Raw genomic sequence first — 13,900 nt, 5'->3', positions numbered from 1 at the left:
GAAGTCTACCTTGCAGGATCTTGAGCATCACCTTACTGGCATGTGAAATGAGTGCCACTGTTCGATAGTTTGGACATTCTTTAGTGTTTCCCTTTTTTGGTATGGGGATATAAGTTGATTTTTTCCAATCTGATGGCCATTCTTGTGTTTTCCAAATTTGCTGGCATATAGCATGCATTACCTTGACAGCATCATCTTGCAAGATTTTGAACAGTTCAGCTGGGATGCCGTCGTCTCCTGCTGCCTTGTTGTTAGCAATGCTTCTTAAGGCCCATTCAACCTCACTCTTCAGGATGTCTGGCTCTAGCTCACTGACCACACCGTCAAAGCTATCCCCAATATTGTTATCCTTCCTATACAGGTCTTCTGTCTATTCTTGCCACCTTTTCTTGATCTCTTCTTCTTCTGTTAGGTCCTTGCCATCTTTGTTTTTGATCATGCCCATTTTGGCCTGGAATTTACCTCCAATGTTTCTGATTTTCTGGAAGAGGTCTCTTGTTCTTCCTATTCTATTGTCTTCTTCCATTTCCACGCATTGCTTGTTTAAAAATAATTCCTTATCTCTTCTGGCTAACCTCTGGAATTTTGCATTTAATTGGGCATATTTCCCCCTATCACTGTTGCCTTTTGCTTTCCTCCTTTCTTGGGCTACTTCTAGTGTCTCAGCAGACAGCCACTTTGCCTTCTTGGTTTTCTCTTTCTTTGGGATGTATTTTGTTGCCGCCTCCTGAACAATGTTGTGAACTTCTGTCCAGAGTTCTTCCGGAACCCTATCTACTAAGTCCAGTCCCTTAAATCGATTCTTCACCTCCACTGCATATTCCTTAGGATATGAGGATATGAGCTCACTAAGGATATGAGCTCCTTAGTGAGCTCATATCGAGCTGATCTGTGGGTCTTCCCTAATCTCTTTAGTCTGATCCTAAATTGTGCAATAAGAAGTTCGTGATCTGAACTACAGTCAGCTCCAGGTCTTCTTTTTACCGACTGTATAGATGTCCGCCACCTTTGGCTGCAAAGGATGTAGTCAATCTGATTTCGGTGTTGTCCATCTGGGGAAGTCCATGTATAAAGCCGTCTCTTAGGTTGTTGGAAGAGAGTGTTTGTTATGCAGAGTGAGTTGTCTTGGCAAAATTCTATCAGCCTATGTCCTGCTTCGTTTTGTTCTCCCAGGCCATGCTTACCTGTAATTCCAGGTGTCATTTGACTGCTCACCTTAGCATTCCAGTCTCCTGTGATGAAAATAACATCTCTTTTAGGCGTGTTGTCCAGTAGGTGCTGCAGATCCTCATAGAACTGCTCTACTTCAGCTTCTTCAGCATCTGTGGTTGGGGTATATATTTGGATCACTGTGATGTTAGATGGCTTGCCCTGAATTCGAATTAAGATCATTCTATCATTTTTTGGATTGTATCCAAGCACTGCTTTAGCCACTTTACTATTAATTATGAAGGCTACTCCATTTCTTCTGTGGTCCTCTTGTCCACAGTAGAAGATCTGATGGTCATTTGATGTGAAGTGGCCCATTCCAGTCCATTTCAGTTCACTGATGCCCAAAATGTCCATCTTTAATCTTGACATCTCACCAATAACCACATCCAATTTGCCCTGGCTCATAGATCTTACATTCCAGGTTCCAATGGTGTGTTGATCCTTAGAACATCGGATTCGCCGTTCACCACCAGCACCGTCGGCCGCTAGCTGTCCTTTCAGCTTTGAGCTAGCTGCGTCATCACGTCTGGGGCTAGTTGAACTCATCCTCTGTTCCTCCCCAGTAGCATTTTGACTATCTTCCAACCTGGGAGTCTCATCTTCCGATGGCAAGGCAACCCTCTAACAAAGTGAAATAATCACTTTACAAGGGGGAGCTAGAAAACAATTGAATGGATAAGATCAGACCCTTATCCACCTAGCCTAATGCTTTTCTGACATTCAACAGCTCTCCAAGGTCTCAGGCAGAGGCTTTTCCCATCATCTGAAATGTAGACAGTGTGAGACAAGCACAAAGTGAATTTATGTTTGAGTAACTGGCGCTGCGGGTTAAACCGCTGAGCTGTCGATCGGAAGGTCGGCGATTCGAAACCGCGCGGCGGGGTGAGCTCCCGTTGCTCGTCCCAGCTTCTGCACACCAAGCAGTTCGAAAACATGCAAATGTAAGTAGATTAATTGGTACCGCTTCGGCGGGAAGGTAACGGCGTTCCGTGAGTCATGCTGGCCACATGACCCGGAAGTGTCTATGACAACGCCGGCTCCAAGGCTTTGAAACGGAGATGAGCACCGCCCCCTAGAGTCGGACACGACTGGACTTTACGTCAAGGGAAACCTTTACCTTTACCTTAACTGATGAATATTGAGGTCTCTGTCAAACAGTCAACATTTTACATGTCACTCGGGTACACCATTTCACTGAACTTAAAAAATGTGAGGCATCAAGGGATTTTTCTTAAATTCTTACCTGGATATAAATCCTAACTTTCACAATCGCTCCCCCAAACAATGAAGAGCTGTGCAATGAAATCTTTAGGTCATCTCCTGGCTATTTACATTTGAATAGTAATAGCAATAAATAAGCTTGGCAGTAAACTACATATTTTGAAATGCTGTTTAAACATGGTCTTTTCTGTGGTAATTGAAGAACAATGAATCAAGTATCTGATGGACAAAGATAAGATTCAACATACATTCATTTTAAAGTTTTTGATTTACATGGTTTCAGGGATGATTATGATTATGGCTGCTTCTCACCTCAGAAGACCTTCCGAAACAATTTTTATCCAAATGATAACATTGAGGGGTTTTTTTCAGTGCCTGGAGGCTGTGAGGATCTGGATGGGGAAGAACCAGCTTCAACTCAACCCTACTAAGACAGAATGGCTGTGGGTTCAGGGCCTGATCTCCAGATTTGGAGACTTTCCATTGTTAACTCTGGATGGGGTAGCACTACCCCAGGAAGAGCTGGTGTCCAACTTGGGATTCCTCATGGCTCGTGCTCAATGAGCAGATGGCAACTGTGGTCAGAAGGGGGTTTGCATAACTTAATCTTGTGCACCAATTGTACCCATGGGAAGCACTGGTCACAGTAATTAATGCCTTTACTTCCCAGTTGGACTACTGCAATGCACGCTATATGAAAAGCATCTGGAAGATACAATTGGTCCAGAATGTGGCAGCATATGCAGTTTGGGACACGCTGTGGTACACCCATGTAACATCACTGTTATGAGAGCTGCACTGGCTTCCAGTAGGCTTCTGGATGCAATTCAATGTGCAGGTTGTTACCTTTAAAATTCTGCATGCCACAGGACTTGAGAGACTACCTGTCTCCAGTGGTTTCTGTTTGTCCCCCCCTCCCCCCCGATCTGGCAGAGTAGATATGCTCCAGGTCCCTTCTGTGAATCAAGGTCATCTAATGGGACTCAGGAGACATACCTTCTCTGTCATGGCACATGTCCAATGGAACAACCTCCCCCATGAGATTCAGATGGCCCCAACCCTGTTGCCTTTCCAGAAGGCTGTGAAGATTTGGCTTTATGTTAGTGGAACCTGATATGGATGTCTTATTTCACATTGCCAAGTAGTTGTGAGGTGCCTCAATCTGCCCGGAGTCATTGAGAATCAAGAGGCATCCAAATTAAACAAATTATTATTATTATCATTATTATTATTTAAACAAGTGTGGTTTCATATTTTTATCTTTTTTTTTAGTAACTTAGAATTAGTTGTTAAGATGGTCAACCATTGTTACATAAATAGTTCCCCCACAAAGTATCAGAAACAAAAAATGAACCATTTTTTAAAAACAAAGCTGAAACAGAGTTGGAGAATGCAATATAATCATGTTGGGCATTCTTCCTCCCCCAACTAAAGTAATCCTATTCTTTACACATCTTCCCCATGATAGAATATCTCAAACTTTCTTTCTTCACTTTAAAACAGTTCATTATTTTTAGAATTTGAAATTAACTATCTCATGCATATGCACTGCATATTAATTACTGAAACTTAACATTGGGATCCTTGGATTCTTAAAATAGTTGATGGATCCAAACCCATACTTAACACTGAAATAAAGGATAAATATGGAAACAAAAATTTGTACAGCCAGAAAGATTATGAATTATTAAACACTATAAAAACTGCTATGCTGGTAAGTGTCATGTTCACCATTCAGATGGGATTACATCGTAACGGTTCGCTTGCCATGGTGCTGACACGTGTACTGGCTGGGAGGGTGCTGCTGGGAACCTTGTACAATAAACAGGCTGGATGGTGCCAGGGAGGAATGTGTTTCGGCTATCTCTTAAATGTCAAGGTCGTTTAGCCCGATGATCAGCGGTGCTCGTTAGGAGCACCTGGGAATGTGGGGAGGGCTGCTTGTGAGGGAGGGGGTGGAGTGATGTTTGCAAAGACGCTATTTAGTTTGAGTTTGGGCGCGCTTTTCTCATTCTCAGCTTTTTACATGTTTGCACTCTTTTCTAAATAAATCAAGAACCTGAATCAAGATTCTGAGTCTGTAAGTTTTATTTAGATTAAGGCAATCATCACAGTAAGATCAAGGAGATCAAACACAGTCAACGCAGTAACACTAAGAAAAGGAAGCAGATGGAAAACAAATGTATACACTTAGTGTACTCAAAAGTCTGAGCTTGACTTCTGTGCAAAATTTAAAATAATTTGTGATACCCCCTCTAATTGGCTCACGACCCCTGCTACACAGCTTTGTGTCATCTGCAAACTGGATAAGCACTACTGTTCACCTCTTCATCTAAGTCATTATTTAAAAAGTTGAAGTGTTCTGGCCACATGATTGAATTTTCTGGTGCTCTACTTGGTAACATTCCAGTATGATGAGGAACCAGCAGTGAGTAGTTTTATGGTTTTCAAGCAAGCAGTAGAGCCACCTGTTTGACAAACCATCCAGCCCATCTTTAACTAGCTTACTGATCAGAATGCCACATGTACATCATCAAATTCTTGTTAAAGTCAACATATATTGCATTCCTACAACCTACTAAGAAAGTTACCCAATCAAAAACTGAAGTAAGATTAGATTGATAAGATTTGTTCTTGACAAATCTATGCTGACTTTTGGTAACAACCATACTGTTTTCAAAAGCTTACAGATCAATTTCTTTATGATCTGCTCTAAAATTTCCCCAAGTATCAATGGTAATGGACCTGTTTGTAGTTCTCTGAGCCCTCTTTTCCCCTATTTTTGACAACAGGAACATTTCCCTTCCTTCAGTTATCTGATATTTCTCTCCTTCTTCAGGACTTTTCAAAGATCATCAACAGAGATTGAGCCAGATTGTGAGCAAATTTCTTCAATGCTCTAGGATACAATCAATCTGGCCCTGGACATCTGAGGTCATCCAAGATCAGTAGATATTCCCTAACACTATTAAGCTTGGCCAAGAAACTTGCTCCTTCAACACGCTCTTCACAATTGCCTGCAAGAATGCAAATTCCTTTTCTCAAAGAAGACTAAGCCCAAGCAGAAATTGGGTAGCCTGCCATTTCTTTATTATTTGTTTCCTTTCTGCAATCTTTCCTTATATTTTGAACTTATCCAGACAAGTCACCTTTCTTTTCTTTAATATCCTTCACTAATCTCTGCTCATTCTGAAGTTTAGCTTTCTTAACATCTTCTCAACCAACATGGGTTATCCATATGTGATTTTCCTTGGTGACTGTCCCTCTTTCCATCTCCTGTATGTGTCTTTTTTATTTTCATTACAATTTCCGTGCAACCATACTGGCTGCTGCTGCTGTCTTCTGTTTTTTTCCCCTTGTTGTAGTGTTTCAGGATGTTAGAAAGTAAGAATGCACCAATACAAAACACATATAGTTTTGACCTTTTAAACACTTAACTTGTCCAACTGATACATCAGCAGAATGTAAGAGTTTAAATATGATTGCACCTTACTATAATTCCAACTGTGTCACTCTTAATCTTTAAGATTAGATCAGGAGAGGGCTCACACCTCATCTATACTCCAGCCTTGGTCTCCTGACTTCACGTAGAAGATACTGAGTTCACACATCATGTCTTGAATTATTTAAATGTGGTTTAACTGAATAAATCACAACTGGCTGGGTTCACATAACCCTGTAGCTGAAACCAAGCAAACCACATTATAGCTTAGCATCTGATATTCAGAGGAAAACAGAACCATTTTCAAATAATTATGGGACTTCCATCTTTGGATCTATTGGACAGAGTTGCAAGGATGATGCTCACAACTTTATTTATTTATTAATCAAATTTATCATCGCCCATCTCCCAAAGGGACTCTGGTAGGAAACTTCCAGTACTGCTCCTACTCTCACTACATGGAATGGATACTAAGGAATATATGGTGTTAAGATTTGCAGGCAGGCATGAGCAGGTACTGTGAGAAGGGCACACAAACTCGATCATGAAGCACAGAAGATTTTATAAAGGATGACGTAATAATTGGGATAGACAAGGAAAGAGAGGTAAATAAGCCAGGAAAGGCTTTGCAAAACATCTATATTTTTAAGGTCAAGCTCATGCAAGTACTTTAGCTCCGCTTCCAATTCCAGTCAAAAAATGCTATGGTCACAACATTGGGTCTGTTGAATGCTTAACAGAAGATATCAGACAGAACTAAATATCCAAAGAAACTCATGTTTGATTTCAGGTTATGTCTTTAATGGCAAGGTCAACTTGCCAAAATTTGAGATGTTGGCAGAGAAGGAAAACAAGTGAGCAATTATGCTCTTATGCCCCGATCACCTTTCACAAACTTGGTGCAAAAGGCCACTGTTCATAGCAGCTTCATACTTTATTTGGAACCCTAGACTCAGAACAAGATCAGCAAAGCACAGGGGGGATTCCAGCTGTGGGCAATCCACAGATGACCCACATATTTGCCATACTTGCTGATCTCCGATGCCAGGGGTTGAATCCAGATTTAGAAGCATGCAGCTCAACTAATAAAAGAGATCATCCCTCCACTCACCCACACACAGAACACATATCAGCACTTCTGTCCCCCCTTCCCCAATGCTACACTGGAGGTTGGGAAACTGTCGAATAAAGTAGGCTGTGGAGTGGCAGGGGGACCTTGGAATGAGGCAGAAACAGTTTCCATGAATGGAACATATACACGGTATCTGTCATGAGCACAGATGGTGAGCAGGAAGGGGCCCCTATCCAGGGGGAAAACGCATGCGTAGTAGCAAGGAATTGAGCAGTCATTCAAAGAGACTCAGAACAGACCCGCCTTGACTTTTGCGGTTTATCTGTCTGGGTTTTCTCATGCTTCTTCAGTTTGTTAGGATTGATGTCCTAACAGGCAGGAACCACGCTGAGACAAAGAATAAGTCTCTAATGTTTTATGACTACTACATTAGATAGAAAATCCTAACAAACTGAAGAAGCGTGGGAAAAACCCAGACAGATAAACCCCAAAAGTCAAGGAGGGTCTGTTCTGTGTCTCTATGAATGACTGCTCAATTCCTCGCTACTACGCATGCGTTTTCCCCCCTGGATAGGGGCCCCCTCCTGCTCACCATCAGTGCTCATGGCAACATCTGAAAATTGTGCAACAGATTATTTTTTCAGCAAGGTCTGGCAAATTTATGTGTACCTTTTGGGGGAAAAGGAGGACTGTAAGAGCTCTACTGGTGGACGGGCAAACAAACCTGCATCTGTATCCTACCTGCCTGCTCCTACACTTGAATCCAATCCAACAGCACTGAGCAAAGTAAACCTTGAGTTGTGTTTCTATTTTCTCTCTTGTCTATCCTTAAAACCAATTCTCCCAGGCCAGTACTTCAGCAGCTGAAGCCACATGTCAGTCCATTCTGAAAAAAAAAATGATCTACACAAGGAGATAATCTGTTGGGAAAGTTACTGATGCTTTCCAGAGCATTTGAAATGAAACATTTTAAAAACAACAATTTTTACTAAGGTGAATAAATTTTAAAATTGTTGTTTATTCGTTTAGTCACTTCCGACTCTTCGTGACTTCATGGACCAGCCCACGCCAGGGCTTCCTGTCGGTCATCAACACCCCCAGCTCCCCCAGGGACGAGTCCGTCACCTCTAGAATATCATCCATCCACCTTGCCCTTGGTCGGCCCCTCTTCCTTTTGCCCTCCACTCTCCCTAGCATCAGCATCTTCTCCAGGGTGTCCTGTCTTCTCATTATGTGGCCAAAGTATTTCAGTTTTGCCTTTAATATCGTTCCCTCAAGTGAGCAGTCTGGCTTGATTTCCTGGAGGATGGACTGGTTTGATCTTCTTGCAGTCCAAGGCACTCTCAGAATTTTCCTCCAACACCACAGTTCAAAAGCATCGATCTTCCTTCTTTCTCTCAGCCTTCCTTATGGTCCAGCTCTTGCAGCCATATGTTACTACCATTGCTTTAACTATGCGGACCTTTGTTGTCAGTGTGATGTCTCTGCTCTTAACTATTTTATCGAGATTTGTCATTGCCCTTCTCCCAAGGATTAAACGTCTTCTGATTTCCTGACTGCAGTCAGCATCTGCAGTAATCTTTGCACCTAGAAATACAAAGTCTTTCACTGCCTCTACATTTTCTCCCTCTATTTGCCAGTTATCAATCAAGCTGGTTGCCATAATCTTGGTTTTTTTGAGGTTTAGCTGCAAACCAGCTTTTGCACTTTCTTTCACTTTCATCATAAGGCTCCTCAGTTCCTCTTCACTTTCAGCCATTGAAGTGGTATCATCTGCATATCTGAGATTGTTAATGTTTCTTCCAGCGATTTTAACTCCTCTTGGATTCCTCAAGCCCAGCATGTCACATGATGTGTTCTGTGCACAAGTTGAATAGGTAGGGTGAGAGTATACAGCCCTGCCGTACTCCTTTCCCAATCTTAAACAAGTCCGTTGTTCTGTGGTCTGTTCTTACTGTTGCTACTTGGTCGTTATACAGATTCTTCAGGAGGCAGATAAGATGACTTGGTATCCCTATACCACTAAGAACTTGCCACAATTTGTTGTGGTCCACACAGTCAAAGGCTTTAGAATAGTCAATAAAACAGAAATAGAAGTTTTTCTGAAACTCCCTGGCTTTTTCCATTATCCAGCGGATATTGGCAATTTGGTCCCTAGTTCCTCTGCCTTTTCTAAACCCAGCTTGTACATCTGGCAATTCTTGCTCCATGAATTGCTGAAGTCTACCTTGCAGGATCTTGAGCATTACCTTACTGGCATGTGAAATGAGTGCCACTGTTCGATAGTTTGGACATTCTTTAGTGTTTCCCTTTTTTGGTATGGGGATATAAGTTGATTTTTTCCAATCTGATGGCCATTCTTGTGTTTTCCAAATTTGCTGGCATATAGCATGCATTACCTTGACAGCATCATCTTGCAAGATTCTGAACAGTTCAGCTGGGATGCCGTCGTCTCCTGCTGCCTTGTTGTTAGCAATGCTTCTTAAGGCCCATTCAACCTCACTCACTGACGACACCGTCAAAGCTATCCCCAATATTGTTATCCTTCCTATACAGGTCTTCTGTATACTCTTGCCACCTTTTCTTGATCTCTTCTTCTTCTGTTAGGTCGTTGCCATCTTTGTTTTTGATCATGCCCATTTTGGCCTGGAATTTACCTCCAATGTTTCTAATTTTCTGGAAGAGGTCTCTTGTCCTTCCTATTCTATTGTCTTCTTCCACTTCCGCGCATTGCTTGTTTAAAAATAATTCCTTATCTCTTCTGGCTAACCCCTGGAATTTTGCATTTAATTGGGCATATCTCCCCCTATCACTGTTGCCTTTTGCTTTCCTTCTTTCTTGGGCTACTTCTAGTGTCTCAGCAGACAGGCAGTTTGCCTTTTTGGTTTTCTCTTTCTTTGGGATGTATTTTGTTGCCGCCTCCTGAACAATGTTGCGAACTTCTGTCCAGAGTTCTTCCGGGACCCTATCTACTAAGTCCAGTCCCTTAAATCGATTCTTCACCTCCACTGCATATTCCTTAGGAATATTAGTGAGCTCATATCGAGCTGATCTGTGGGTCTTCCCTAATCTCTTTAGTCTGATCCTAAATTGTGCAATAAGAAGTTCGTGATCGGAACTACAGTCAGCTCCAGGTCTTCTTTTTACCGACTGTACAGATGTCCGCCACCTTTGGCTGCAAAGGATGTAGTCAATCTGATTTCGGTGTTGTCCATCTGGGGAAGTCCATGTATAAAGCCGTCTCTTAGGTTGTTGGAAGAGAGTGTTTGTTATGCAGAGTGAGTTGTCTTGGCAAAATTCTATCAGCCTATGTCCTGCTTCGTTTTGTTCTCCCAGGCCATGCTTACCTGTAATTCCAGGTGTCATTTGACTGCCCACCTTAGCATTCCAGTCTCCTGTGATGAAAATAACATCTCTTTTAGGCGTGTTGTCCAGTAGGTGCTGCAGATCCTCATAGAACTGCTCTACTTCAGCTTCTTCAGCATCTGTGGTTGGGGTGTATATTTGGATCACTGTGATGTTAGATGGCTTGCCCTGAATTCGAATTGAGATCATTCTATTGTTTTTTGGATTGTATCCAAGCACTGCTTTAGCCACTTTACTATTAATTATGAAGGCTACTCCATTTCTTCTGTGGTCCTCTTGTCCACAGTAGTAGATCTGGTGGTCATTTGATGTGAAGTGGCCCATTCCAGTCCATTTCAGTTCACTGGGGCCCAAAATGTCTATCTTTAATCTTGACATCTCACCAATAACCACATCCAATTTGCCCTGGCTCATAGATCTTACATTCCAGGTTCCAATGGTGTGTTGATCCTTAGAACATCGGATTCGCCGTTCACCACCAGCACCGTTGGCTGCTAGCCGTCCTTTCGGCTTTGAGGTAGCTGCGTCATCATGTCTGGGGCTAGTTGAACTCATCCTCTGTTCCCCCCCAGTAGCATTTTGACCATCTTCCGACCTGGGGGTCTCATCTTCCGATGGTATACTGACATATCTCTGGTTGTACTGATCCATTTAGTTTTCACGGCAAGAATACTGGGGTGGGTTGCCATTACCTTCCCCAGGGATCGCATTTAGTCCAACCTCTCTGTCATGACCTTCCCGTCTTGGGTGGCCCTTCATGGTTTAGCTCATGGCATCATTGAGGTGCTCAAGCTCCAGCACCATGACAAGGTAACGATCCTTTGCTGAAGAAATTTTAAAATACCTAATACCTAATACTTGAGGTATTAGGAGGTATGAATATTAATTACAATCTCTAGCTTAAGCAAAGCTCCATTCTTAAAACAACATTTTGAGGGACAGATTATTTGAGGGGCTCCCTCACCCTGATTACATCTGCCTGTCCCATCAGATCTAACAGAAGAGGCATGCTGCAGGTCCCGTCTGTTAGGGTCCCAGGAGGTGGGCCTTCTCTGCCATGGCACCTGCCTTATGGAACGTTCTCCCCCCTGAAGTGAGGTTAGCTCCATATCTACTTATTTTCCAGAAGTCCCTCAAGAGCTTGCTATGTCATCAGGCCTGCGGGTCCCAGGGGACCGGTGAGATCTTGAGGTGGCTCCATTATTGCTGTTAACATCTAATACTTGTATGCCTTATGATTTTTAAAAAACTTTTCAATAATGACTGTTTTTTGATATGTTTATTGTTTTATATCTTTGTTTGTATGCTGCCCAGAGTCACTTTTTGTGAGATGGGCGGCCATATAAATTTGATAAATAAATAGATAGATAAATAAATAAATAATAAACATGGTCTTATTTACTGCCTTGATCCTGAAGGGGGTCTCTATCCACTTCTCAGTATCACTATGAATAATGTATATGTTACTGTTTAATTACAGTATATCTGGACTTGAGGCTGTGGAAAGATACTGTATTTGGGCTAACCTACTAAATAAATGTTTAAAGCTTCATAAATTCTATGACCATCCTGCAGTTTCTTACGTTCAAAAAACTTATGAGAAGTTTTTTGCAGATGGCTAGCTCCAACAGGCCTAAAACTAGAAGTTTACAGAAAACTTCTTTAAATCATAATTGTGACAATTCTTTTCTAAAATGTTATTTTAAAAAATCACAATATCTTGGAAGTTAGTAGACAAATCTCTATCATAACAATATTACCATTAGCATAAAAATATAAACCCTGCTATGTGTCATGAGTGCCGTTGAGCTGAAGTCATCAGCGCAATGGCACACATGACAATAGCAAGGAAATAGGTGAAGGGGCTCAAGATAAGTAGCCATCAACCCACAACGACTAACGGCCAACAAACAATAACTAAACGGATCACGGAGCACACCCAAGCCATCAGCGCCAATACATCGGAGATCGCCCAGCTGACAGCAATCACCAGAGGAATAGAAAACCTGATGATGGGCGATCCCGGAACGCCAGCGGGGCCTCACAACCCCTCACCCACCGGCAGGGCAACGTATTGGACAAAGGGGGGTGACGTGACCGCGAGTGAGGGGGCGCTGACCGGCGCGGGGTATTTAAACCCCGCACCGGCGCGCTCCTGTCACTCTCAGCTTTTTTCTTCCGACGCTGTTACTGCGCTGTGAATAAATCAGAGCCTGATCCACGAACCAGTGTCTGAGTATTATTCAGAGGCAGGCAGCGCATGACACTATGGAATATTAAGTGAGCAAGCTCTCCTTACATTAATTCAGTCTTAAACAAAAGTTCCTGATGGGCAGCCACTTTTTCATTTTGTAAAGTCATTGAAATATAAGTGTCTGCTTCAAGAAAAGACCAGTTATTTCAGAATCTATAGTATTCATCATAATGGTGAGACTTATGGCAACTATGGTCCACTATATATGGAAAGCACCAGTTTACTTACTCCTTTATTTAGATATAACAGATGAGCACCAGACCAAACTAGAACACTGTTCTAAGAATAACCAGATTTATAATTTCACTAACCTGTGTAATTCCTCAGTTTTATCTTCGGTAGGGCCCAGAGTCAATAAGCAATGACGCAGAATGGCAGTCATATAACGAAATTCATGAGAATCATTCTGTATAAATACGAATTATGAAGAGGAATGTATTTTATTATGATGGCCACAAAGGAGAAGTTCCATGTCACAAAAACAATACATTAAAATAGGAAGACTATCACAGTACAGTATCCTTATCAATCTGAAAGCTGTTGAGTCATGTACTTTGGACAACTCTTGTTTCAAGCTACATGTTCATAAAAGTGAGCCAGCAGCCAATAAACTACCTCATTCCAGAGCATTATTACTCATGCAAGTTTATGTCTCTTGTATCCAGCATTCTTTTTGACATTAAACAAGACTCAAATAAAGTAACCAATCCTTGTAAGTGCCAGGATCCAGCCTCCTGGCTGTTTTTTCTAGCATTTCTGTTTAGAATTGGTTAGTTCTACTTGTCACTTCTAATCTAGCTGTTTAGCTGACTAGCTAATACTACACAAGCTTTGGAAGTAGAATTGTTGATTAGGCTACACCTTTCTCTGCCACCCTCCATCCACACTGGCCTTTTGATGCACCTGACCAATCTCTGGGAGATCACCCACATGTGCTCCTGATCCATTCCTCTGTCCTAGAGAGAGAGACTTTCAGTACTGGGAACTGATTGGCCCTGGATTTGTTTCTTGAACTACACCTTGCCCATGGGTTCTGTTCAAGTTCTTCCAGTTTACTCTTTTAAAAAAATCCAACTAAGCCATGCTTAAACGATTACTGAAAAAGATTTGTCAGAGAATCTGAATTCAGAATATTGTATTTTTCAAAAACATCCTTGGCATGTACAACAAATTTTAGGCACCTCTGAGCAAGTCATATGTTTCAACAAATAAAAGGTAAAAAGAAGCTGATACTACCACCACAGAATAAACAGTTAAACACAGCAACTTTCTGAAAATTTAGTATTTATGTATTATTTACTTCTCTTTGCTTACTGTGAGACTTACAGGAGGA

General features: G+C 41.9%; 2 protein-coding genes across 4 annotated transcripts in view; one reads left to right on the top strand and one right to left on the bottom strand.

Moving 5' to 3' along the window:
- The window catches only part of MTERF2 (mitochondrial transcription termination factor 2), a 99,729-nt gene that overhangs the window by 60,214 nt on the left and 25,615 nt on the right, over window positions 1-13,900 (top strand). The window lies entirely within an intron of this gene.
- RIC8B (RIC8 guanine nucleotide exchange factor B) overlaps window positions 1-13,900 on the bottom strand; it is a 41,505-nt gene that overhangs the window by 16,329 nt on the left and 11,276 nt on the right. Inside the window, exon 4 of the mRNA XM_063309286.1 lies at window positions 12,879-12,973. Coding sequence (XP_063165356.1) covers window positions 12,879-12,973 — 95 coding nt within the window. The remainder of the gene's footprint in view (window positions 1-12,878; window positions 12,974-13,900) is intronic.

The sequence above is a fragment of the Candoia aspera genome, chromosome 7, assembly GCF_035149785.1.
Source record: "Candoia aspera isolate rCanAsp1 chromosome 7, rCanAsp1.hap2, whole genome shotgun sequence".
NCBI lineage: Eukaryota > Metazoa > Chordata > Lepidosauria > Squamata > Boidae > Candoia > Candoia aspera.
Note: the sequence above shows the minus strand (reverse complement) of the source record. Positions and strands in the feature narration are given on the sequence as shown.